Source organism: Sciurus carolinensis, chromosome 1 (genome assembly GCF_902686445.1).
Source record: "Sciurus carolinensis chromosome 1, mSciCar1.2, whole genome shotgun sequence".
NCBI lineage: Eukaryota > Metazoa > Chordata > Mammalia > Rodentia > Sciuridae > Sciurus > Sciurus carolinensis.
In genome coordinates this window covers 183,053,156-183,077,706 of record NC_062213.1, presented here as the reverse complement: position 1 = coordinate 183,077,706, position 24,551 = coordinate 183,053,156, and the positions used below count along the sequence as shown (strand labels likewise).

Sequence of the window (24,551 nt, the reverse complement as noted above, 5' to 3'; positions counted from 1 at the left end):
AACTTTTTTCATCTTTTAAAACTGAAACCCTAACCAAAGGTAGTGGTACAGGTCTATAATCCTAGGGAGGCTGAGGCAAGAAGATTGCAAGTTTGAGGCCAGCCTCAGCCACTCAGGGAGACCCTGTCTTAACATAAAAATTAAAAAGGATGGGATGTAGCTCGGTCGTACAGTGTTTCTAGGTTCATTCCCCAGGACTAAAAAATAAAAACTGAAACTCTATACCCATCAAACAACTTTCCTTTCCTCCCTCCCCCAACCCTTGGCAACTATGATTTAACTTTCTGCCTCTATAGAATTTAACTATTCTAAGTACCTTACATAAGCAGACTCATAACAGCATTTCTCTTTTTCTGACTAGCTTATTGTTCTAAGCATAATATCCTAAAGGTTCATCCATGTGGTAGCATGTGTCAAATTTCTTTCCTTTTTAAAGTCAAATATGCCATTGTGTACATATGCCACATTTTGTTTATCCATTCATATATCAACAGATCCTTGGGCTGCTTCCACATTTTGGCTATTGTGATAATGCTGCTTTGAACATGGGTGTATAAACACCTGAGTCCTTGTTTTCACTCCTTTTGAATCTATACTAAGATAGGGAATCACTAGATCAGATAGTAATTCTATTTATGATAATGATTATTTCATTTTTTTAAATACTGGGGATTGAACCAAGGGGAGATATATCACTGAACTACACCCCACCCCCTTTGTTGTTTTTTTGAGACAAGATCTCACGAAATTGCTGAGGCTGATCTCAAACTTGGGATTCTCTGGCCTTAGGCTCCCAAGTCGCTCGGATTACAGGTGTGTGCCATTGCACCTAGCTTTATTTTTAATTTTGGGGAAATCATCATATTGTTTTCCATAGCAGTTGCACTATTTTATGTTATCACCAAAAGACAGAAAGGCTCCGAGTTGTTCACATTCTGTCTAACACTTGTGATTTACATTTTATCATAGTCAATGAAGTCAGTACTTCCTTGTGGTTTTGTTTTGCATTTCCCTAATTATTAATGATGTTAAGCATCTTTCATGTGCTTATTCTTGCCTTTTTTTAATACTAATTTTCACCAAAGTACTATGATTTCATTACTATGCAAATATTAAATTCAAATCCACTCTAAGACTCTCTGATAAGACATTAAGCCCTGAAGATGATCAGTTATTCCTAAACCTAGAAAACCTGGTCCTAGGATTTTATCAAAAGGCTAGGAATTCTCAGGTTCCCACCTATCCAAGACTCACCTGTCCGTTGGGAAAGAGCCTGAGCACAGAGCAAGTGCTTCTTCCATTGGATCAACCATGCTGTTCTCCTTTTCCAGCTTACTCAACTCCAGTGGAGCCAGTGAGGAGGCATCTACATCAACAAGGAAAAGATTTGTTACCAAAAAAATGACAACTTTATCCTCTCCTAGCCACCTAAAGACATGCCAGCTTAATACAGTTCTAAGGTAAGCTTGCCAAAAAGCTTACCATCCATTCATTCAACAAATCCTTATTTATGCTTACTATGTGCTCAGTACCAAGGAACAGTAATGAACAAAAGAGATCTCAATTCTTTCACAGGGCTTACACTCTAGAAGGTGTGTGTATTGAGGGGATATGAGAACAGGTGAAAAATAAGTTAACATTTATATGAAATGTACTATATCTCAGACATTATTCTAAATTTTGTACAAATGAAATAATATAGACAAAGCTAAAGCAGTCTTAAATTGATACTTTACCATTCTAAGACAGTAAAGATCTAAAAGTCAGGAACTATAGTGAATTCTAACAACATGCAAGATTCTATCATTGTCCTATTTTCTGGGAACTTTTCACCTGAGGGTACCTGTTTCTTTTCAAGGACACTGACTTAATATATTTGGCTCTGGTAGCTGGGCATGGTGTGCATACCTATAATCTCAGCTACTTGGGAGGCTGAGGTAAGAGGACTGAAAGTTCAAGCCCAACCTCAGTAAGACCCTGCCTCAAAAAATATAAAGGGCTGGGAGTGTACCTCAATGGTACAGCACTCATGGATTCAAACCCCAGCACCACAAAGATAAATAAATAAATAAATGGGGTGGGGGTGGGGAGAAGAAATTTGGCTATAGTAAGCCTGTTGCCTTTTGTTGGATATTTACCCTGAGAAGTAAACTTTCCCGAGCAAAGATTCAGAAGTTCCTCCATGTTCTCTTTCTTGTCACTCTTCTTGGGTTGACATTTTTCAGATTGAGATGCAAACTTCCCAGTACACAAATCCAACAGTTCGTCCATGTTGGCATCCATGGCATTCTCATCCATACTGGCCAATGGCAATTGAGGCTTCAAAGACTGGTACTGATTCCTGTGGTTTCTAACATTTAAGAACCTACAAGCACAAGGCATATGTAAGAAATTCTCTAAAGAAGATGCAAAGTAATGGGTGAAAAATTCTGAATTCATTTCCAACACCAAAGTTAGAAGCTGAATCTCAAACCAGAAAACAAAGATTCAAACTTCACACTAATCTAAAAGGGTAGAGGAAGTTTCGTGAAAGAATAAGTGCTATTCAAAAGGTAAAGTGTAGCCTGGGTGCCATGCGTGCCTGTAATCTCAGTAGTTCAGGAGGCTGAGACAATATCAAGGCCAGTTAAGCAATTTAGTGAGACCCTGTCTCAAAATTTAAAAAATAAAAATAAAAAGGGTCAGAGATGTAGCTCTGTAGCAAAGCATCCCTGGGTTCGATCCCCAGTACCCCACCCCCCAAAAAAACAGCAAAGTATAAAGGATAATTGGATAATTTTTGGCTTCAGATAATACTAGAGTAGTACTGGTATCATGTCCAATAATGTGCCACCAGTTCGTGAATTCTCAGTCCTATCCAACAATCATAACAGAGTAGGATATACACAGAGAACTTTGATGCCCTTCTAACTCAAGATCTACGGGCTGCAAATAAGAAGAGATCCAAGGATCAGAATACCTGCAAGAGTTATTTACATTATTTTGTGGACAGACTTTGTTCAAACTTGTAGAATGTAACACTAATGATCTATACACCTTCTCTTTCTCAGAAGAGAAAGCACAGATGGAGTAACAGAAGCTAACTTTATTTTTAAACAAAATTAAGCAGTACCCAGCACCATTCCCACCCACAGAAACACAAACTACCTACCCATCTGCATCCAACAGTTGGCTCTGAGTGTCATCTTCTAAACAGAACTGGAAGTCCCCTGCTCCTAGGAAAAGTGTCTTAGGTTCTGGGGAGGCGTTATACAGATCCTGGGAATCCTCTATGGGAAGAGAAGGCTCAGACAGTTTCCCTGAACTCTGGCACCAAAACAAAACAAACAATAACAAAACATTTTACAAATGTCATCCAGTGTCATGACAACAACAGAAGTTGCTATTTGCAATATTCATATATTCTCAAGAAATTGTAGCTGAGGACAAATGCATAGCAAAGAGAGGCCTAAAGAAAAATACCTCCAATAAAGTAAGAAGCTTGTTTTAATTCATAAGGGGGGTGGATTTTAAAGCTGAACACACATAAGCTCAGTACCAAGGAGGTGGGAGTTGGTTTGCTGGGACACACTTTATTTAGAAATGTGGGAAGCAAAGGGAGGAGAGGATTAGAAAAACTATTACCACCTTACCTTAGAAGCAGAGCTGACCAAACTGGCTCGAAATAGCCCAGGAGAAGGAGATCTGAATCCTCCTGCTATAGGGAGAAAACTGGTCCCACGGCCTGTTTGTCTGTTGCAAGGCTGATAGGATGGAATTGTAGAGCCAATCAGCTCAAAGCTGCTATTGTGGCTGCTCTCTTTTGTTAACAATGAACATGAATCATCTTCATCTAAAGAAAGAGAAACATCTTTTAAGTGCAAGATTGCAGAAAAAAGGGTGGGTTTAGGAAAAGACTTGAGAATGAACTGACAGGTTAAATTCATAGGCAAATCCCTTTAGTCACAGTTTCTCAATCATTAAGTTAAATAACAATACTATTAGCATTATATGGTCAGATTTATTACGATGAGCTAAATGACATTGAAAATTTCTCTTTTCACCCTGCTAAATACCTATGGTAACTCTTCATTGTTCAGTTATACACCTACCTTTGGCCTACATACAGAACAATTCATGTTTCACTCAATCAACATGCATTCACTAAGGGGCTACTAAACATCCATGGTGCACTATGAGGAAAATTTGTGTAAGTTTTCCAAAAATGGACCAAGAAAATTATTCTAATTTATAAATTCCTCTCATTGCCACAAGTAAGACTCGGAAGTCTCTAGATTCAAAAAAGGGAAACTTCATGGAATTGTAGTCATTAAGTATCAAAGTTGGAGGACCAAAACAAAGTTGAGTTCTGTGCAAGAATCACTTACCCAGTTTACTGGGCTGTTTGCCTGAGTTTTCATCTGCTTCTGACTTTTCTTCAGTAGGAAAGTAACTATAAAATAAGAAGGTAAACTGTGTATCTGTTCCCACTTCTTACTGAAGGGGCAAATTCAAGGGAATTTTTTATTTCCTTAGGGTTACTCACCCCATCTTGGAAGAGTTGTCCTTAAATAGAAGTAAGGTAGAATCTGATGAGAGAGGTTTGGGAACAGAGAGAAGATTGATAGACTTGACAATTTCACTACTGCCATCAATATTATCTTTATCCATTTCTTTCTCATCTTTGACTTCTAGATCTTCACCACCAAGAAGGAATTCTGCACTCTTTACCAATCATACAACCCAAAAACAGAACAATATAAATAAAAAATTTTAAAAGCAAATCCAGGGGAAAGGAAAAAATAACAAAATGAATCAAACAACATTACCCTATGTAAATTTATGATTACACAAATGGTACGCCTTTACTCCATGTACAAACAGAGAAACAACATGTATCCCATTTGTTTACAATAAAAAAAAAAAAGATAAAAAAAAAAAAAAAAAAGCCTTTGGGGGACATTCCAAAACTATAAGCTATAGCAATACTTACATTAAAAACTCATTTAAAGAAAGAAATAATAATAAATAAATAAAATAAAAGCAAATCCACTATTAATTTGAAAATAACACTGCATGATTACAAGTCACATCTTAAATCTGAACAGCTAAACTTGACCATTATCATCAACATAATTTCCCCTTAATACATTTAGAGCTCTTTTATATCTATTTTATATTTACCCTCCCCAATTGCTATAAGATTATGAAAGAAGTCTTCATTATCATATTCCTGAGGCCATTAACGGTTAAATAATTAGACTACAATTGCAGAATGACTACTGACTACAACCAAACAGACTGGTATGCTGCCCAGTTTAGCACTGCTTCTTTTTCTTTGACCCAAGATTAAATATTAACCCATATTTCAAGTAACCTCAGGACCCAGTATAAAAACAAGAAAGCTTTTTCATATCTAACAATAATCACCTACTATTCCTGGGCGGAAAACAATACTACAGACCAAGGACAAAAAGTCCTTCTATAAATACTTCCTTCACAAAAAAATGATACGAATTTAGGAAAGTCCCTGCTTGCCTGATCATTTCAGACCTAAACCAAGATTAAGATATGGATAGAGAAAACCAAATAAACAGCAAAGATAAAGTTAATATTAATATAAAGCCATTTTCAGTATTAGCTTTTAATTAATTAATTTATTTATTTATTTTATTTTATTTTTTTTGGATACCAGAGATTGAACTCAGGGGCACTCAACCTCTGAGTCACACCCCAGTCTTATTTTGTATTTTACTTAGAGACAGAGTCTCACTGAGTTGCTTAGTGTCTCGCTTTTGCTGAGGTTGGCTTTGAACTCGAGATCCTCCTGCCTCAGTCCCCTAAGCCACTGGGATTACAGGTTTGCACCACCGAGCCCAGCATTAGCATTATTTTTAAAATACTTAAACTAACAAGTAGAAGCCAAGGATTCAGCTCTGTGAACTACAGGTGTTCAGTGATGCTGAGAGAACTAAAGGCACGAAGATTTAGATATACATGAAGTTAGTTACCATCTCCATATCACTAAAATTTCTTATATAATTTAAAATGATTATACTCTTATTTATATCTGATTATCTTTATTTATTATGATCAAGTAACAAAATTACATAAAGGTCAGAAACCTCCTGATTGCCTTCTTCCTTCTCTTCCTCTAGTTCCTCTGCTTTCTCTTCCTCTTCCTCCTCTTCTCCATCTTCCTCAGATTCATCCGCCATTTCCTCCTCCTCCTCCTCCTCCTCCCTCCTCCTCCTCCTCAAACCCATCTTCATTATCTAATTTAAACAACGCTTGGCGCTTCTGGCGCTCCTCAAACCTTCGGAGTTTCATTGCCTCTTGCAGTTTAGCTTTTAAAACCTGCAACTTTTCACCTGAACAGAAATATGTTGAAATGCTTTAGACATAATGATGAACTTCATAATACAATAATTAAGTAGGCATTTTAGGTAATCCTGGAAGAGTTCTAGTCATATCCTAAAGGGAAAATCAAGAATCTTAGTACTCGCTAGGCATGGTGGCACACACCTGTAATTCCAGTGATCCGGGAGGCTGAGGCAGGAGGACCTCAAGTTCCAGGCCTGCCTCAACAATTTAGTGAGACCCTGTCTTAAAATAAAAACATGGGGGGTAAAAAAGGGCTAGGGATGTAGCTCAGTGGCAACATCCCTGAGTTCAGTTCCCAACTGTCACACATTCACAAAAAGACCTTAGTATCCTAGGTTTTGTTATTCTAACACATAGGAATTATCATGAATTGAAGTATCAAAGAAAACTTCTACAACAGGGATTATAAAATAATCATTTAAAAGGAGGTAAAAGGAGGGAATGGGGCTTTAAGAGTCTCTGGTTCAGTGCCCATGACAGTCAACACTGATAAACTTACCTGTATTACAGAAAAAGAAACAAGAGTAAAATTGACAAAAGATATGAACAGGTAGTTAACAGAAAAAGAAACATGATTAATAAAAATTTTAAAATAATGCTTAATTAATATCTAATTAAAAAATAAAAATAAGATAATTTTTGACATTTGACAAAATTAAAAATTTTATAATACACGTTATTAATATGGGGAGGGCTGGGGTTGTAGTTCAGTGGTAAAACACTTGTCTAGCACATGTGAGGCACTGAGTTCAATTCTCAGCACCACATAAGAATAAATAAATAAAATTAAGGCACTGTGTCCATCTACAACTAAAAAAAATTTTTTAAAAGGGGGAAACAAATTCTTACTATGATTAGAGTATAAATTAGCACAACCATTTTAAAGGACAATTAAATGACATATATCAAAATTTGACTCAATAATTCCACTGTAAGGAATTGTGCATCCTCAGATGAATCTAAGGAAGATAGAGAAGAGGAGGAAGAGGAAGAATGGAGGAAGAGAAAGAAGAGGAGGTACTAGAGGAAGAGAAGGAAGAAGGCAGTCAGGAGGTTTCTGGCCCTTATGTAATTTTGTTTATATGTGTATACATATACCGATATATATATATATATATATATATATATATATATATATATATATATATATATACACACACACACACACACATATATATATGGTACCAAGATGCAACACTGGATGCAAAAACCAAAAACTGGAACAAACACAATGTGTATCAACAGGACCATGGTTAAACAAATCATGTTGTAGTCATTCAATGGAATATTAAGGTGTGTTTAATAAGAATCAAAAGAAATATAATGTGAATCTGAGCTCTGGAGTAGATTAGGCTAAAGCTTCTACCACTTAGTAACAATGTAAACCTCAGCAAGGGCTGTGAATGCTCTGCATGTCAGTTTCCTTATGTATAAAACAAGGATATTGTTATTTACTTCAAGGGTGGGCAGTGAGGATTAAACAAGACAAAGCATATAAAGCAGAGAGGTGTGTCTGGTTGATAGTGAATATCCAATGACACAAACACACAAAATGGAATATTCAGAAAAATTATCCTATAAGGACACATGAATTGTTAATAGTTACCTTTGAGGAGACTAATTTTTCATATGATACCTTTTTTCCAGTATTTTAATTATTTCCATGTGATATATTACTTATATTTTCAATGTGGAGGTAGGAACAATAGACCTGTCTCTAATACACTGTTAGAACGAAAAAGCAGATTACAAAGCAGAATGCATGGTATGATTGCACTCGTTTTAGTTTGTTTTCTTTTTATTTACTTTTTCCCCAGTGCTGGGAATCAAACCTATAGCCTTGCATGTGCTAGGCAAGCATTCTACCACTGAATTACAACCCCAGCCTGCTATCGGTGCTCCTCTTTGTTTTGTTTTCTTTTCCTCTTTTTTTTTTTTGGTGGGTCTAGGGATTGTTTGGTTTCAACAAACACATACATGCAAAGAAATGAGTTTAATGGACAGATAAACAATATGCTTATGGTTACAGAATTTGCATCTGATTACATTTCTTGTTTATTCTTCTTGTGTACTTATGTGTATATAATGAATATTTCTTTCTTTTTTCAGAATTGGGTATTGAACCCAGGGGTACTCTACCTCTAAGCTACATCCCAGTCCTTTTTATATTTTGTTTTGAGATAGGGTCTCATTAAATTGTTGAGGCTTGCCTTTACTTCACCCTCCTCAGTAGCTGGGATTACAGGTGTGTGCTACCATGCTCAGTTTATTACTTTTGACAAATGCAAGTTCAAGAAATAAAGCCATTTTCCCACTCCACACTTCTAGGTATGCTGCATATGAATCATACCAAGATATTGCTATTCTATCTCCAAAGTCTCCAAGGAAAAAGATTCCATAACTTTTCACTAAAGGATCTTAAATAGCTATAAAAACTCAAATACCTGGTTTTGTGTGGCTTGCTTCATCCAGTTTCTCAGCTGCCAAAGTCACAGGTACCACATCTGCCTTTAGCTCTTCCTTTCCATCAGTGCCTAAGTCTTTCACTATAATGTTCACTTTCACTGTCTGACCAGTCCTGGGTTGGTTTGTTGGATGAACATGCTTCCAGAAACGCTGCTTTAAGGCTTCCAGTTCTAAATCCAAATGCAAACAAGTTTGTCAGTTTGCCATGCTCTTTCCTTCAAGATTCCAATTAAGAATTAAAAGGTACGTTTTTTTTTTTTGCTCTACAGTGCTGAAGAAAAAATCACGCACACAAAGAGAAGCCCCTTTGCTGCTAACAGCTGCATCAAATTCATATAACTTAACAGTCTTCCTCCATGTTTCAAAAATCAGATTTTAAAATAGAAATTTACAACTGCTTACAAGTTCTTATGTAGCAATTCTTGTAAGTATTAAACTGATAGAAAGAAATACCTAATTCTCAACTATTCAAGAGCTTACTCTTTCATGGCTTTCCATCCTTTTTTTTTTTTCCTTTTTACTTTTTGCTGTACCAGGGATTGAACCCAGAGGCATTCCATCACGGAGCTACATCCCCAATCCCTTTATTTATTTATTCATTAAATTTTGAGACAGGGTCTCACTAAGTTACTAAGGATCTTACTGAATTGCTGAGGTTGGCCTCAAACTTGCAATCCTTCCTCAGCCTCCCAAATCACTGGGATCACAGGTGTGCACCCCTGCTCCCAACTTCATCTTATTTTCTCAATTCCCTATTTTGAACATTTCACTATTGGCAATCTAACTATGGGCAATGTCAATTTAAAAAAAAGGAAAAAGAAAATGACAATCTAGTCAGTGATGTTAACTCAGTAGCAGACTAGAAAAAAGGGGTTTTCTTGGTGAAACTGTTAAACCAGTTCAAATGGCACAATTAGAAAATAAGTAATGGGTTGCTGTAACTATTCCACTTACTGTTAGCCTCTGTACCACACACCCAACTGATATATAAATGGGTGCAACGAGCTCAGTGCTCCAATGCAATAGAGCATCTATTCTCTTCCTTATTGCTATATCTTACAATTACCTTCTTTCTGCCTCAGTCAGCTGCTGCTACCTGGCACCATTCCTACCCACTCTGCTGAACACTTCAAACTACTGTGGTATCTGGGATCTGTAGTGAGAGAGCTAGCTGGTAAGATCTGGCAGTTATAAAGAGATCACAAAGGAAAAAAAGAAAAGTTCCTTTTGGGGATGAGGAACATTGTATATTTTCATGTGGGTTTCTCTCTTCCATGGCAAAATGTCTAAGACTTCCAAGTTTGGTTAACTATTATTAAAAAAAAAATTTTGGGGGGGGTGATACTGGGGACAGAACCCAGGGCCTCACACATGCTAGACAAGTGCTCTGCAGTAAGCTTTATCTCCAGTCCTTTTTACTTTAAGGCAGGGTCTCAGTAGGCTGACAGCATCAAGGATTTACAATCTTCCTGCCTCAGTCTCAGCCTCCTGAGTAACTGCAATTACAGGTATGGACCACTGCACACCTGACTGGTTAATTTTTTAAAATGTACTCAAATCAATTTAGTAGTTTTGTGATTGGCATCTAGATGTGTTTTTTCTTTCCCTAGAGTTCACAGTTAAAAAAAAAAAAAGAAAGAAAGAAAGAGCTGAAAGGAAATATTTTTATCCCTAACATTATTGGTAGCAAAAATTCAACTCCAAAGAATGGTATGTTTACATTACAAACAAAAGAAAAGGGAGGGCTGGGGTTGCGGCTCAGTGGTAGAGCACCTGCCTACCACGTGTGAGACACTGGGTTTGATTCTCAGCACCACATATAAATAAATGAATAAAATAAAGGTCCATCAACAACTAAAAATATATATAAAAATAATTAAAAAAAAAGAAAAGAGAGAGAATCTATAAGTCTGTCTCCCGTTTTGTAGTCATCAGTAAAGTTGGAACCAACAGGTGATGGCAGTGGAAAAGAAGCAGAAATAGGCAGATAACTACTGATGCCAAAAGAATAAAAGAAGTGGTTGAGTAGGAAGCTTACTCAGGAATTAAAATAATGAGGCAGAAGTTATCTTCATTTGTAACTAGAGAAAGTAAACATCTTCAAAGATCTTCATCCCTCAATCTACTACAGTAACCACTTTCTTTGCCCTTTATTATAAGACTCAACCACTTTCTTTTTCCTAAAATCCTGATTCAAACTCCTCTCTCCATCAGTCTTTTCCTAGAACCTCTCATCTCTTCAAGAGAAATATCTCTGTTCCAGTTCAAGACTCTACCAGTAGCTTGGATCTAAAATTCTTCTCATTTCCATTGTTCTGTCCAGAGAGTAGAGAAATTAGAGATAAAGAGTACTCCCTAGGCTATTGCAAAGAACATCAGTAATCTACTGCATTTTCTCATAGAAACTTTACTCCATATGAGATAAAGAAATTGCTGATTCTAATGTTTCTACTTTAAACACCTTCCACCAGTTACCTGATTGAATTTCCTCAAATAAATATCTGATTAGGTCCTTTCCCATGCTAAAAACTATTCAATGGTCCTCCACTCACAAAAGCTAAAAAGTGCACACTCCTAGCATGACCTAAAAGTCCTGCACAATCTAGACTCTGGTTATCAATACCCTTGAAATCGTCACTTTCACCAGCTAGAACTCTCAGTGCTTTCTATTATATCTGTGTCTTTTGTAGTTCTGTCCCCTCCACCAAAAAAGCTCTCCCTTACCTCTGTGCCTTGGTATCTCCTCAAGTTTTCAGGACTTAACTCCTTTCAGAAGCTCCCCTGACTCCATAATCCAAGTATGCTACCATTCCTCTAGGCTTACCTTTGTCATAGTACTTACAATTCAGGATTCTAACAGTCTGTTTACTTAAGTGTCTATCACTCCTACTGCACTTTAATTTCCTTGAAAGTAGGAACTATGTCTTACTTTCATACACAGTACCCAACACAGTGTTAAATAAGAAAAAGTTTATTGCATGAATAAATGAGTAGATTTTAACTTCATGTACAGAATATCACGGAAAAGGCTGATCTAGAAACTAGCTTTCATGTGGATTTCTTTTTTCTTTCTTTTTTTTTTTTTTTGGTATCAGAGATTTAACCCAGGGGCACTTAAGCTCTGAACCACAATTCCCTACCCTTTTATTTTGAGACAGGGTCTCGCTAAGTTGCTTATAGCCTTGCTAAATTTCTGAGGTTGGTCTTGAACTTGTGATCCTCCTGTCTCAGTCTCCCGAGTCGCTGAGATTATAGGCATACACCATATGACCAACTCACATGAATTTCAATTTTCTTTCTTTCTTTTTGTGGTGCTACGAATCAAACCTAAGGCATCGTGCATGCTAGGCAGGAGCACTACTGCTGAGCCACATACCCAGACTCCTTGCCAATTATTTCTAACGGAAATCATTTTGAGTTAAAAATAAGTGTATACTATGTGGCAGGCATTGTGCTAGGTCCTTATACAAGCCAATTATAATGCTGGAAAAATTATTCGACCTCTTTGAGTCTGTTTCTTCATCTTGCAAAATAATACCTGGGGTTTTGAAAATAAGAAACATAAGTAATAAGAAAGCTATTATTGCTGGGCATGGTGGTGCATCCCTGTAATTTCAACAACTTGGAAGGCTAAGAAAAGAGGATCATAAGTTCAAGGTCAGCCTCAGCAACTTAGCAAGACCCTGTCTCAAACTAAAAAATAAAAAATGGGCTGGGAATGTGGCTCAGTGGTTAAGCGCCCTGGGTTCAACCCCTGGTACCAAAAAAATCCAAAAAACAAAAAACAAAAAAACCCCAACCCTATTGTTATGGTAGCTAGACACAGCAGTGTATACCTATAACCTCAGTTACTCAAGAGATAGAGGCAGGAGAATGGCAAGGATCAGACCGGCCTTCGCAACTTAGAGGGACCCTATCTCAAAATTAAAAGGAGAGCTGGGGTTATACCTTAGCACACAAGGCCTTGGGTTCAATCCCTAATACCACAAAAATTAAAAAAAAAAAAAAAAAAAAAGTGTGGAATAGAGTTGGTACCCCCAAAATATCTTTTCCTTTTCCTTTTAGTCCAAGACAGTTTAGATAACTTTTAATCCCATATAACAAAATTTTGCAGTGTCTAATACAGTAACAAGAAATTACTCTTCCCCGCTTATTAATCTGGAACTGATAACTTCTAGTCTCATGTTTTTCCATTAATGTTCTGGGAAGCAGCTCATATTCAAACTTCTTTGCTAATGAAGTTAGGCTAGTTCTGTTCCATAACCCTTCCACATCTCCAGCTCCAACCAAACTGACTCTTACCTCCTCCTAATATGCACCATGCAGAGCCCTTTCTGTCCTTGCCAAGAATGTCCTTCTCTCTAGCTCCACCAAGTTCATCCAACTAAACAAAGTCTCACTGAGCATAGTTTACACAGCAGACATAGTGGCTGACATAGCAGCTGCCAACAATAAGCTGTTCAGTCAAGGAGAATCTTAGTGTAAATAATCTGAAGTGGCAACCACTATCTGAGTGTTTCTTTATCCTATCCTTTGAATTATATCAATAAATTCTCATTATAGCCCATAAGTCATATACCTCTTATTTCATTTTTTAAAAAGATGATTTGAAGAGGTTAAATAAGCATATCCAAGGTTAAACAATTGCTAATATAATCCATAGTCAAACCCTGGTTTTACTATAGTCTATCCTATAACCACCATGCCATGCTTCCTCAACACAGAGGAGGGAATACCTACCTCAATTCAGAAGTTTACTCAATGTAATAATACCCAAATTCAGTGTAGGGATCATTCATCTGTTCAATAAATACAAATGCCCACAACATGTCATCCACTGAGAAAACTCTAGGAACAAAGAAGGGCACAAGACAGGAGATTCCCAACTCATAGTATAAAGAGAAGGCAGGGAACAAGTAGTTACATCTACCTACTCCCTAAGCCTTCCTTTAACCACCCTTAGAAGAAACTTATCCCTCCTCTGAACTTCAATAGCATTTTATTCTAACTGTTTCTTTCAGAAAAGAATACTTTTCCCTTTTCTTTGTGTTATTTTATTTTTTCCAATTATTAATGATAGCTCTGTATATTCAAGGGTTCTTTCTATATCTGCTGATTCAACCAAGCTCCACTTGAAAATACTTGAAAACTGTATCTGTACTAAACGTGTATAAACTTTTTCTTGTTCTTATTCCCTAAACGATACAACTATTTGTAGAGCACTTATATATTATTGCAAATAACCTAGAGATGATTTAAAGTATATGGGAGGATGTCATAGGTCAGATGTAAAATATGCAATTTTATTTAAAAGACTTAAGCACTGGCAGATTTGGGAATCCTTGGTTGGGGATGGGAAAGACTGGAACCAATTCCCTTCCAATAACAAGGGTCATTATGAAAGATGTCACAACTTTCTCCCTTGTATTAACCTGTATTTTTTTTTTGCATATTTCTTATCTCTGATACTAGAGTGTGTAAGCATCTCAAAGGTACAATAAATGTCAGGTGTATCCTGCTATGTTCTACAGTATCTTGCATGTAGAAGATATTTGTTGAATAAATGGAAAAAATAAGAAATTAATTTTATAGACAATTTAAATGAACCAAAATGTTCATCTTTCACTGTAAAAAATTGAAAAATGTTTTTTATAAATGACTTAAAAACAAGGAAAGGAGGTTCTTATTTCAGAAATGCCAGGGCATTTCCCTGGCCAGTGAGTCTGGGTTTACATTTGAAGGACATAGAATCATAGAAAAATTTAGGCATTCAGGTTGCAAAGGCTATAATAAATTCTTCAATTCCATAACACAATAGCAATGTACTTCTTTTGCATATTAACTATCAAGAGGCTTCCATTTTAAAGGTTTAGAGCATTCTCATACCCTACTGAATTTATCTACATGGAATTCCATCCATATCTTTGGAGAATAAGATCATGTGTGGTTATTGGTTTCTCCTACATTCCCTGTCTTCCATAGGGGCAAACAGTAGAAAGTTGCCAACATAACTCACCTCAAGGCAACTCCCCAAAATTTAAAACATTACCTTTGTTTGTTCCAGGTTCATCAAGTATCACAAAGGAATCTTCATCAGCACCCAGCCGTGGTTTAGCGGAAACATCTACTCCCAATTGCTTAAGTCTATCCAGAGTGAACTTTCTAACTTTTTCAGGTGGCACAACTGCCAACTTAGTTTGCTCCATGGGTTCTTCCACTTTCTCATCTATTTCTTCAGCTTGTTTCAGGCCACCTTCTCCCTCCAGGGCACGAGATGCAGATGCCACAAGCCCTCCAATCTGATACTCCTCACTGGCCTTCTTCCTAAAGAAGCTGCTTTCCTGCTGTGACACTGAGCTGTTCCCAGGTGAAGATCTAGCATCACTCTGCTTCTTCTCCTCCTGAAATGCTACTTCTTCGCTTCTTACCAGATCTTTACTGCAAGCTTCATCTGATTGAGTAGTGATCTCAGGTTCTTTTGAAACCATAGTAAGAGCATTAAGTTCTGTTTCATACTCTGCACCAGTTGTCTGTTCAGAATCTTTGCTATGGGGGTCACCATTCATTTCAGTTATATTTGTAGTGTCTATAATTTCTTTGTGATGGGTTGGCCAATACTTAGATGACCTAGAGAAGAGAAAATGAGCTGGAATCTAAAATTATCTTAAAACTTAAAACATCCTCATCCCTTAGAACAGAATAAGTTAAATCAGTTTAAAGAGAATAAGGAATCTGAAATTTTTACACCAGATGTTTGCCTCAAAACATCTGTGTTCATTAAGAATATAATCAACAAGGAAATAAGGTTCTTACTTCAGAAGTGCCATGGCATTTCCCTGGCAGGTGGGCCTGGGTTTACGTTTGAAGAAATCATGAATGGTTTTATTCTCAGGCATATGATATGGAAGATTAAGTGCAGATTCTAAAAAATGGAACATAACAAGCAAATATATATATATATATATGGTATATTCTGAAATGTAACTTCATATTCAGTTAAAACACTATAACCAAATCTATCCCCAGAAATAGAAAACAATTCTGCCTTTAACATAGATAGAAGCTAACTACAAAAGAGCTCCTTGAAGACCAGTAGCTTTTAAGTCTAACTTTGTAATCAAAACAATCCTGGAAGTTCTTAAGAAATACAGATTCTTAGATCCCATATCCAACTTAGTAAATCAGAATCTTTCTGGGGCCTAAAATTTTATATATTTGAAAACCTTCTAAGCGGAGTGCAGGGACACACACCCTTAGTCCCAGCTCCTCAGGAGGGTGAGGCAGGAAGATTGCTTGAGCCCAGGAGTTCAAGGCCAGTCTGGGCAACAAATCAAGACTTTGTATTAAAAAAACAAAACAAACAACAACAAAAAACCCTGCTAAGTGGATCCAGATGCAATAAATCCATAGACAAACATTAAAAAGTTTCTTCCTCGTGTTGTCTAAGCATTCTATTACAAGTCATGATTCAAAGAAATTTTTAGAACACAGAATAGATAGGCAGCAGCCAAAACTGCTAAGTTCTAACTGGTCCCCATAGAAAATAGTGACCCAGCCATTTGTTAATCAAGAGGCATTTAGTCCAATGAAGGCCAGGCTGTCTTTATCACACCTAGTGGGAAGTGCAGGACAGGTCCAAGCACCATCCAGGCATGGTCTGATGAGGCAGGGCTTTTCTTTGTGCAGTGTTGTTATTTTTGATCACCATTGCAAACAGATAGCTGTTGAGTCTCAACATACAGGGATAAGACTGAAATCATAACTACTTTGTAAATAAAAGATTTGTACTTGAAGAGCAGGATTTTAAAGGGCATTGATGTTCGACCAGATAAAAGGCATAACAAAGTAACCTTTTCTTATTTAAAAAAAAATTTCTTCCTTACCTCCACTATATTTTTGGAAGTTTGCTCAGTTTATACTAATGTTCAAAGAGCTTTAGAACAATGACAACTCACTAAGATCAATTCTAAACTTGATATAAATTATCTGAGTTTATATTATGAGTGAAAAAAACAAAAACAACCCTGACATCCAATACAAGATTTTCCTTAAATTTTACTCTTACCCTACTGGTTTGCATTACCTCGAATAAGGCGCTGAGTCTCACTATGCAATTTTTTTAATGCTTCCTTACTTAACTTGGCTGCCTTTCTTTCCTTAAAGAAAACAAAAATTAAGACTACATTAATGGTATTGTTCAGCAAGACAGCTACTCATTCCCAAGAAGTTTATTATCTCCAAGAAAAAAGGAGAAGGAACAGTAAGCATTAGTAATACAATATAAACTCACGGAGTTTATTTATTTGCAAGTCCCAGAAAATTAATTCAATTCAATCCATATTTGTGCACAAAGCAATATACTGAATACCAGGAAAATAAGACAGACAAGATAAAATATTTATTCCTGAGAAACCCACAATCTCCTGTGGAAAGAGGTCAATGTAACTTCTACACAGGGCTCTACTTTACCTTCTTCATGATGCCTTTTGATAACTCACTTTCTTCTTCAAATGAACAGATTCCACTCTCTAAAGATGATTCCTTTTTCTGAAAAAGATTGCAAGTTGATTGTGAGGATAATAACTAAACTCAAGCTGGATGCAGTGGTACCCGCCTGTAATCCAGCAGCTCAGAAGCCTGAGGCAGGAGAATCACAAGTTCAAAGCCAGCCTGCTGAGGCCCTAAGCAAATTATCGAGGCCCTATCTCAAAATAAAAAATAAAAAGGTCTGGGTTGTGGCCCAGGGGTTAAGCGTCCCTGGGTTCAGTCTCCAGTAACCACCCCCTCCAAAAAAAAAAACAACTAAACTCAAAGAACATTTCTTACTATATTATGCTACATTACTAATAAATCAATAATTATCAAATAGAAAAATTTATTTATTTTAATTTTTTTTACCAAATAGAAACTTTTAAACACACAGCATCCAATTATGCTTAGAAAATAAATTACCCCTATTTCCCCTAGTATTGGGGATTGAACCCAGGGACACTGTACCACTGAGCTACATTCCAAACCCTTTCATTTTTATTTTGAGACAGGCTCTTGAGACAGGCTGGCCTTGAACTTGCAAACCTCCTGCCTCAGCCTCTGGAGTAGCTGGTATTACAGGCATGCAACACTGTGCAGAGCACAAATTAGATGTTGCAAATGGAATCTGGATCCTCATTTCTTATACCATTGCTTACATATTTCTCTCAAGAAAGGCAATGACTTCCAGAGAGCTAAATAAAATCGTAGGAAGAGCAGTTATGCTTTGTGTGTGTGGTACTGGGGATCAAAGAACCCAGGGAGGGGCTCATGTAAACTAGGCACACATCTACCACTAAGCTACATTCCCAAGCCTTCCCCCAACATTCCTACAAGGGCCATAACCAAGAACTAGTTTCCGAACAAATCAGCATACCTATCACTTGTACTGCAATTTTCCAAAATAAACAAGCTAAAAAAGTGAAATCAATCAACACGAGCTTTTATTCGCTTAAAAAAAAATTAAAGCTGGGAATGGTGGTGTGCACCTGTAATCCAGGCAACTCAGGAGACTGAGGAGGAAGATTACAAGTTCAAAGCCAGCCTCAGCCACCTACCAAGGTCCTAAGCAATTTAGGCAGACCCTGTCTCAAAATAAAAAATAAAAAGGGCTGGGGATGTGTCTCAGTGGTTAAGTGCCCCTGGGTTCAATCCCAGAACAGAAAGAAGGAGAGGGAGGGAGGGAGGGAGAGGGGAAGCGGGGAGGGGAGGAAAATGGGGAGGGAGAGAGAGAGAGGAAGGGAAGGAGAGGAAGAAAGAGGCAGGGGAAGATGCAACAGGGAATCAAAAAAAATACAGTAAATGTTAAAAGTAGTTGGTTAGAACTTATTGTAACCATGTTTTGCTTGCCTTGTGATTTTTTACTTTGTTTTTCACAGCCGTCCTTATTGATTCTAATGACTCTTCATCTTCCAATGGAGAGTTATTTTCCTCCTCCAAACCCGTTTCAAAAAGGTCTTTATCCGCAAGAAGACAGCCACTGTCATTAAATGGATGTTCTACATCATTTTCCTAGATAATGCATAAAGAAAAAGCATAATCCAATCATTTTAAGTCCAACATTTCACAACATTACAAGGCAATTTGGATCAAGCAGAAAAAGCCCAACTTAATCAACAGAAAAATACACGGCATCTAGAACCTTCTCACTGGTTCTGAACCCAGTTATCCTTTGATAACTGGGTCCAAGCTGTGGGTTTTTATACAATTGCTCAAAATTAACTTTTTAGTAAACAGTAAATATTTTTTGAAAAGTCAACTAATTACTTATTGAGCAACTAATTTACAAAACACAGGATGATTTTTCTAGTTAGCCAACTTTTGGTTGAGGGATGCATTAAAAAAAAAAAAAAAAAAAAAAAAAATCCTCCTTTCAGCCAGGCATGGTGGTACACACCTATAATCTCAACTACTCATGAAACTGAGGCAAGAGGATCACAAATTCAAGGCCAGCCTCCACAATTTAAAGATCTTGTCTCAAAACAAAAAAATAGAAAGGGCTAGGCATGGTGGCATACCCCTAGAAATCCGTGGCTTGGGAGGCTGAGGCAGGAGGATCTCGAGTTCAAAGTCAGCCTCAGCAATTTAGCAAGTACCAAGGAAACTCAGTGAGATCCTGTCTCTAAATAAAACACAAGAAAGGGCTGGGGATGTGGCTCAGTGGTTAAGTGCCCCTGGATTTACTCCCCAGTACCAAAAAAAAAAAAACGAAAAAAAAAGAAAGGGAGGGAGGGAGGGAGGGCAGGGTATGGTGGTGCACATCTGTAATCCCAGCATCTCAGGAGGCTAAGGCAGGAGGATCCCCAGCTCAAGGTCAACCCAGGCAATTTAGCAAGAGCCTGTCTCAAAATAAAATTAAAAGGGCTGGGGGTGCTGGGGTTGTGGCTCAGTGGTAGAGCACTTGCCTAGCATGTGAGGCACTGGGTTAAATTCTCAGCACCACATATAAATAAATGAATAAAATAAAGGTCTAGCAATATCTAAAAAATATATTTAAAAAAAATTTTTTTAAAAGGGCTGGGGCTACAGCTCAGTGTTATGACCACCCACTGGTACAGTTCCTAGTACTGGGGGTATGAAGAATGAATTACTTCAGGTTCTCACAAAGAAAAATCAGAAACTCATTTATTTGTCAGTATCCTCTACATATCTACAACAGTAAATACACCCAATAAGTTTTAAAACACACATCCAGTGGCACTGTGGTATACACCTATCATCCCAGAAGCTTGGGAGGCTGAGGCAGGAAGATCAAAAGTTCAAAGCCAGCCTCAGTAACTTAGCAAGGCCCTAAGCAATTTAGTGAAACCCACCCTGTCTCAAAATAAAAAGGGCTGGGGATTTAGCTCAGTGGGTTCAATCCCTGGTACCAATAAAAAAATAAATGAATAAATAAATAAAACGTATCCTATTAGTCTCTATGCAAAGCAGTCAATTCAAAGCTATGTTCTGAGTGCAGAAACTACCTTAATAATTGAAAGTCACTTTTTCTAAAATGTTAATCTACATGAGAAAAAGCAAATGACTCTAATACATATCTTGGGCTGGGGATGTAACTCAGTGATACAGCATTTGCCTAGCATGTGTGAGGTGGCCTTGGCCTTGGCCTTGATCCCCAGCACCACAAAAGAAAAAAAGTATCTCAATGAATAGATAAGAAAATGGTAGCTGGGTGAGATAGTTCATGCCTATAATTCCAGTTACTCGGGAGGCTGAGGCAGGAGGATCACAAATTCAATGTCAGATTGGGCAACTTAGTAAGACCCTATTTCAAAATGAAATAAAAAGGGCTGGGGGCATATCCAGTCATGGGGTGCTTGCCTAGTATGCATGAGGCCCTGGGTTCAATCTTCTATACCCTACATACACATAATATACATATATATGGCATATATACAAAATGGCTTATTATTTAACCATAAAGATGATAAAATTCTGTCAATTTACATGAAACTGGAGGAGGACATCATGTTAAGTGAAAGAAGTCAGGCTCAGATAGACAAATACATGTTCCCATTAACATCTGCAAATTCAAAAGCTGAAGTAGAGAATAGAATAGTAATACCCAGAACCTGGGAAGGGTGTGGGAGAAGGTCAATAAAGATAGGACACTTATGGTTGAGCATTTCAAAATAACTTGTAGAGAATATTTTTAATGTTCCTAACACAAAGAAATGCTACATATTGAAGGTGATGGATTTGCCAATTACCTTGATCATTACACACTGTATACATGTATTAAAATACCACACAGAATTCCACGATTATGTGCAATTAATTATAAAAATGTTTAAAAAATAACTTTGAAAAGATTACATAAGAATTTTAAAACAAAATAATATACCTTATTTTTTTTCTCCTTCCTTTTGAGCCGCCTAATTTTTTCCATCTTTTTCTCCTCTTTCTTAAGTCTTCTCTTTGATTTTATTTTTGTTTTTCCTTCAATTACTTCTTTATCACATATGGTCTTTTTGGAAATCTTTCTACCAGTGGTAAGTTCTGCAGAGTTTCCAGATTGGAGACTCAGCTCTAAGCAAGGTGTCACCTGGGTTTCAAGATTCCCCTGATACAAAGACTCCTCCATGTCAATTTCATCACTGTCTGCCAGAGTGTTGTAAACCCTTTTAATTTTTCCACTTTTCCCAGCATATAAATTCTCTTTATTTTCCTCAGCACTGTCATAGGTAGTTTTTTCTAGAGAGGCATTTATGTACTCTGTTTCAGAATCACTGTCTTGGAGCACTTTCCTGCTTTTCAATTTCTTACTCACAAATATTTCTTCATCTGAATCTGAAAGAAAAACAATATTTTTAAAGGTATACAACCAGCTAGGTTTGGTGGGGCATGTCTGTAATATCAGCAACAAGGGAAGGCTGAAGTAGGAAGATCTCATTCAAGGCCAGCCTTAGCAATTTAATCAGACCCTACCTCAAAACAAAAATTAAAAAAAAAAAAGGTCTAGGGATGTAGCTTAGTAGTACAGTGTCTATGGGTACAATTCCAAGTGCTGAAAAAAGAAAAAAAGAAAAGCATACAAGTATTTGACCTTCCTCCTAGTCCCACTACCCCTCAAAAAATACATTCAATTATACAAGTGATATACATCCTTGTGAAACTATGTAAATATCATTAAGGACATATTGTAGCAAAATATACCTAAAAATATATTTTTGAAAAATATTTTCCAACAAGAAATGTCCCTGGATGAAAAATGTAATTATATATATATTGACAATGTGTAAATTGTTCTAATCCTTCTGGTACTTGTTAAAAATACTTTTATTAAAGGATAAATGCAGGGGCTGGGGTTGTGGCTCAGGGGTAGAACGTTTGCCTAGCATGTATGAGGCACTGGGTTCAATTCTCAGCACCACATATAAATAAATAAAGATCCAGTGACAACTTAAAAAAAAAAAAAAGGATAAATACAGCCAGGCACAGTGGCACAAGCCTATAACCCCAGAGGCTCAGGAAGCTGAAGCAGGAGGATCACAAGTTCAAAGCCAGCCTCAGCAAAAGCGAGGTGCTAATAATCAACTGAGTGAGACCCTGTCTCTAAATAAAATACAAAACAGGGCTGGGGATGTGGCTCAGTGGTGGAGTGCCCCTGAGTTCAATCCCCAGTACCAAAATTTAAAAAATAAAAAAAAAAAATAAAGGATAAATGCATTTAACCAGGCAATGTGGTAGCTATTGGATATTTTATACATTCAGTAATATAACAGAAAGCAATAATTTCAAAAAGATAGAAGCACTATTATTTTACTTTTATAATAAACATTAGAAACAGTAAGGTTGAAACATTAATAATTTAATGTCAAGACAATAATGAAATTAATACAATCCACTTATAACCCAGGCTCCCACACTCCATTCCTAAAATTAAAGTAAATATTACGAACCTCTTTCACTCAAGGACCCAGTCATTTCACAGCTGCCCTGCCCACTGTCAGAAGGACTGTCTGATCCTTGGGAAATGAGTCTTAGATCGTTAATTTCTAGATGAACCTAAAAAATGAAACAAGCTTTACATTAATTAGAAGGTGACTGAAAGCTCCAAGTGCACACCAACAGCTGGGCACAGTGGTATGTGCCTATAGTCCTAACTAGTCAGGAGGCTGAGGCAGGAAGGTTGCACAAGTTCAAGGAGTTCAAGATCAGCCTGAGCAACACAGCAAGACCCCATCTCAAAACACACACACACACAGACACACACACACAGAACATAAACTGATAAACATATCAACACAGGATCATCACATTGAAATAAGGAAAGAATCAATACAATCATTTGATGAGGACAAAAAACAAAATTCATTATAAACCTTTAAAATTACATCTCTGAAGGATACTAACAGAACCAACTCTTTTGAGTAATATTAAATAAATGAAAAGAATCATTTATCATGTTTTTTCTATGTAAACTTTTCCTTAATATACCCAAATGATTGATAAGGGAAGCTTTAGCTGGGCATGGTGATGCACACCAATAATCCCAAAGACTGAGGCAGGAGGATCACAAGTTTGAGGCCAGCTTTAGCACTTTAGTGTGGTCCTAAATAGAAGGGCTAGAGGCATGGCTCAGTAGTAGAGGGCCTCTGAATTCAACCCCAGTGCGACTAAATAAATATAAAATAAGGGAAGTTTTTCTTCTGAGAAAATGTCCAGTTAATCAATAAAGAAATCATAGACTGCCACAGTTTTAGCAACCTGCAATTAAATAACAGGCCTAGAAAATGATCATTAATGGCTGCTAACATTACCAAAATAAAAACAACCAGACTTTATATACAGCCTACTAGAAGTACCCAACACCATCTATGAAACATTCTTGTCAGACAATCAGGTCTGTATCTGATTGAGACTCTGGAACTGCTATCCATTTACAGGAAATAGAGGGAAAAAATAACACTACAGAGGGCTGGGGATATAGCTCAGTTGGTAGAGTATTTGCCTCGCAAGCACAAAGCCCTGGGTTCAATCCCCAGTACCGCAAAAAAAAAAAAACCTACAGAGATGCAATCTAAGCTGGTAAGCTGGGCACAGTGCTATACACCTATAATTCCAACAGTTCAGAAGGCTGAAGCAGGAGGATTGTAAGTTCAAAGCTAGCCTCAGCAACTTAGGGAGGCCCTAAGCAACTTAGCAAGACCCTGTCTCAAAATAAAATATAAAAGGACTGGGGGCACTGAGGTTGTAGCTCAGGGTGAGGCACTTGCCTAGCATGTGCGAGGCACTGGGTTCAGTTCTCAACATCATATATAAACAAATAAAATAAAGGATAATTAACAACTAAAAAAAAAAAAAGGGGAGCTGGGGACTTAGCTCAATGGTTAAATGCCCCTGGGTTCAATCAATGGTACAAAAAAACAGTAACATAGAACAGTAACATAGAGAGATGCAATCTAGGTATGGGAAATTCTACGGTAGAAACTAGGTGGTTTCTTTAACAACAGGAGCTGGGGGGTATAACTCAGTGGCACATCACTGGTCAGCATACCTCGTGCCCTCAGTTGGATCCCTGGAACCTTTAAAAAAAAAAAAAAAAAGGAAAAAAAAAGGGAGGACCTATAGATTAAAGAGTTTATAGGAAATATAAAATATCAAGAAATATATATGTATATATTTATATATACTTGGTACTGGGGATTAAACCCAGGGGGACTTAGCCACTGAGCCACATCCCCAGTCCT

General features: G+C 37.2%; 1 protein-coding gene and 1 non-coding gene across 2 annotated transcripts in view; one reads left to right on the top strand and one right to left on the bottom strand.

Moving 5' to 3' along the window:
• The window catches only part of Clspn (claspin), a 35,422-nt gene that overhangs the window by 8,270 nt on the left and 2,601 nt on the right, over nt 1-24,551 (bottom strand). Inside the window, 16 exon segments of the mRNA XM_047559508.1 lie at nt 1,255-1,366; nt 2,139-2,365; nt 3,152-3,306; nt 3,633-3,832; nt 4,368-4,432; nt 4,526-4,704; nt 6,105-6,233; nt 6,235-6,350; nt 8,808-8,999; nt 14,879-15,456; nt 15,643-15,751; nt 16,913-16,985; nt 17,299-17,376; nt 18,709-18,870; nt 21,203-21,648; nt 22,761-22,866. Of these exon segments, the coding sequence (XP_047415464.1) occupies nt 1,255-1,366; nt 2,139-2,365; nt 3,152-3,306; nt 3,633-3,832; nt 4,368-4,432; nt 4,526-4,704; nt 6,105-6,233; nt 6,235-6,350; nt 8,808-8,999; nt 14,879-15,456; nt 15,643-15,751; nt 16,913-16,985; nt 17,299-17,376; nt 18,709-18,870; nt 21,203-21,648; nt 22,761-22,866 (2,927 nt within the window).
• On the top strand, nt 23,781-23,854 carry Trnaa-cgc (transfer RNA alanine (anticodon CGC)). The gene has a single exon. It is a non-coding gene; the product is annotated as a tRNA-Ala (tRNA).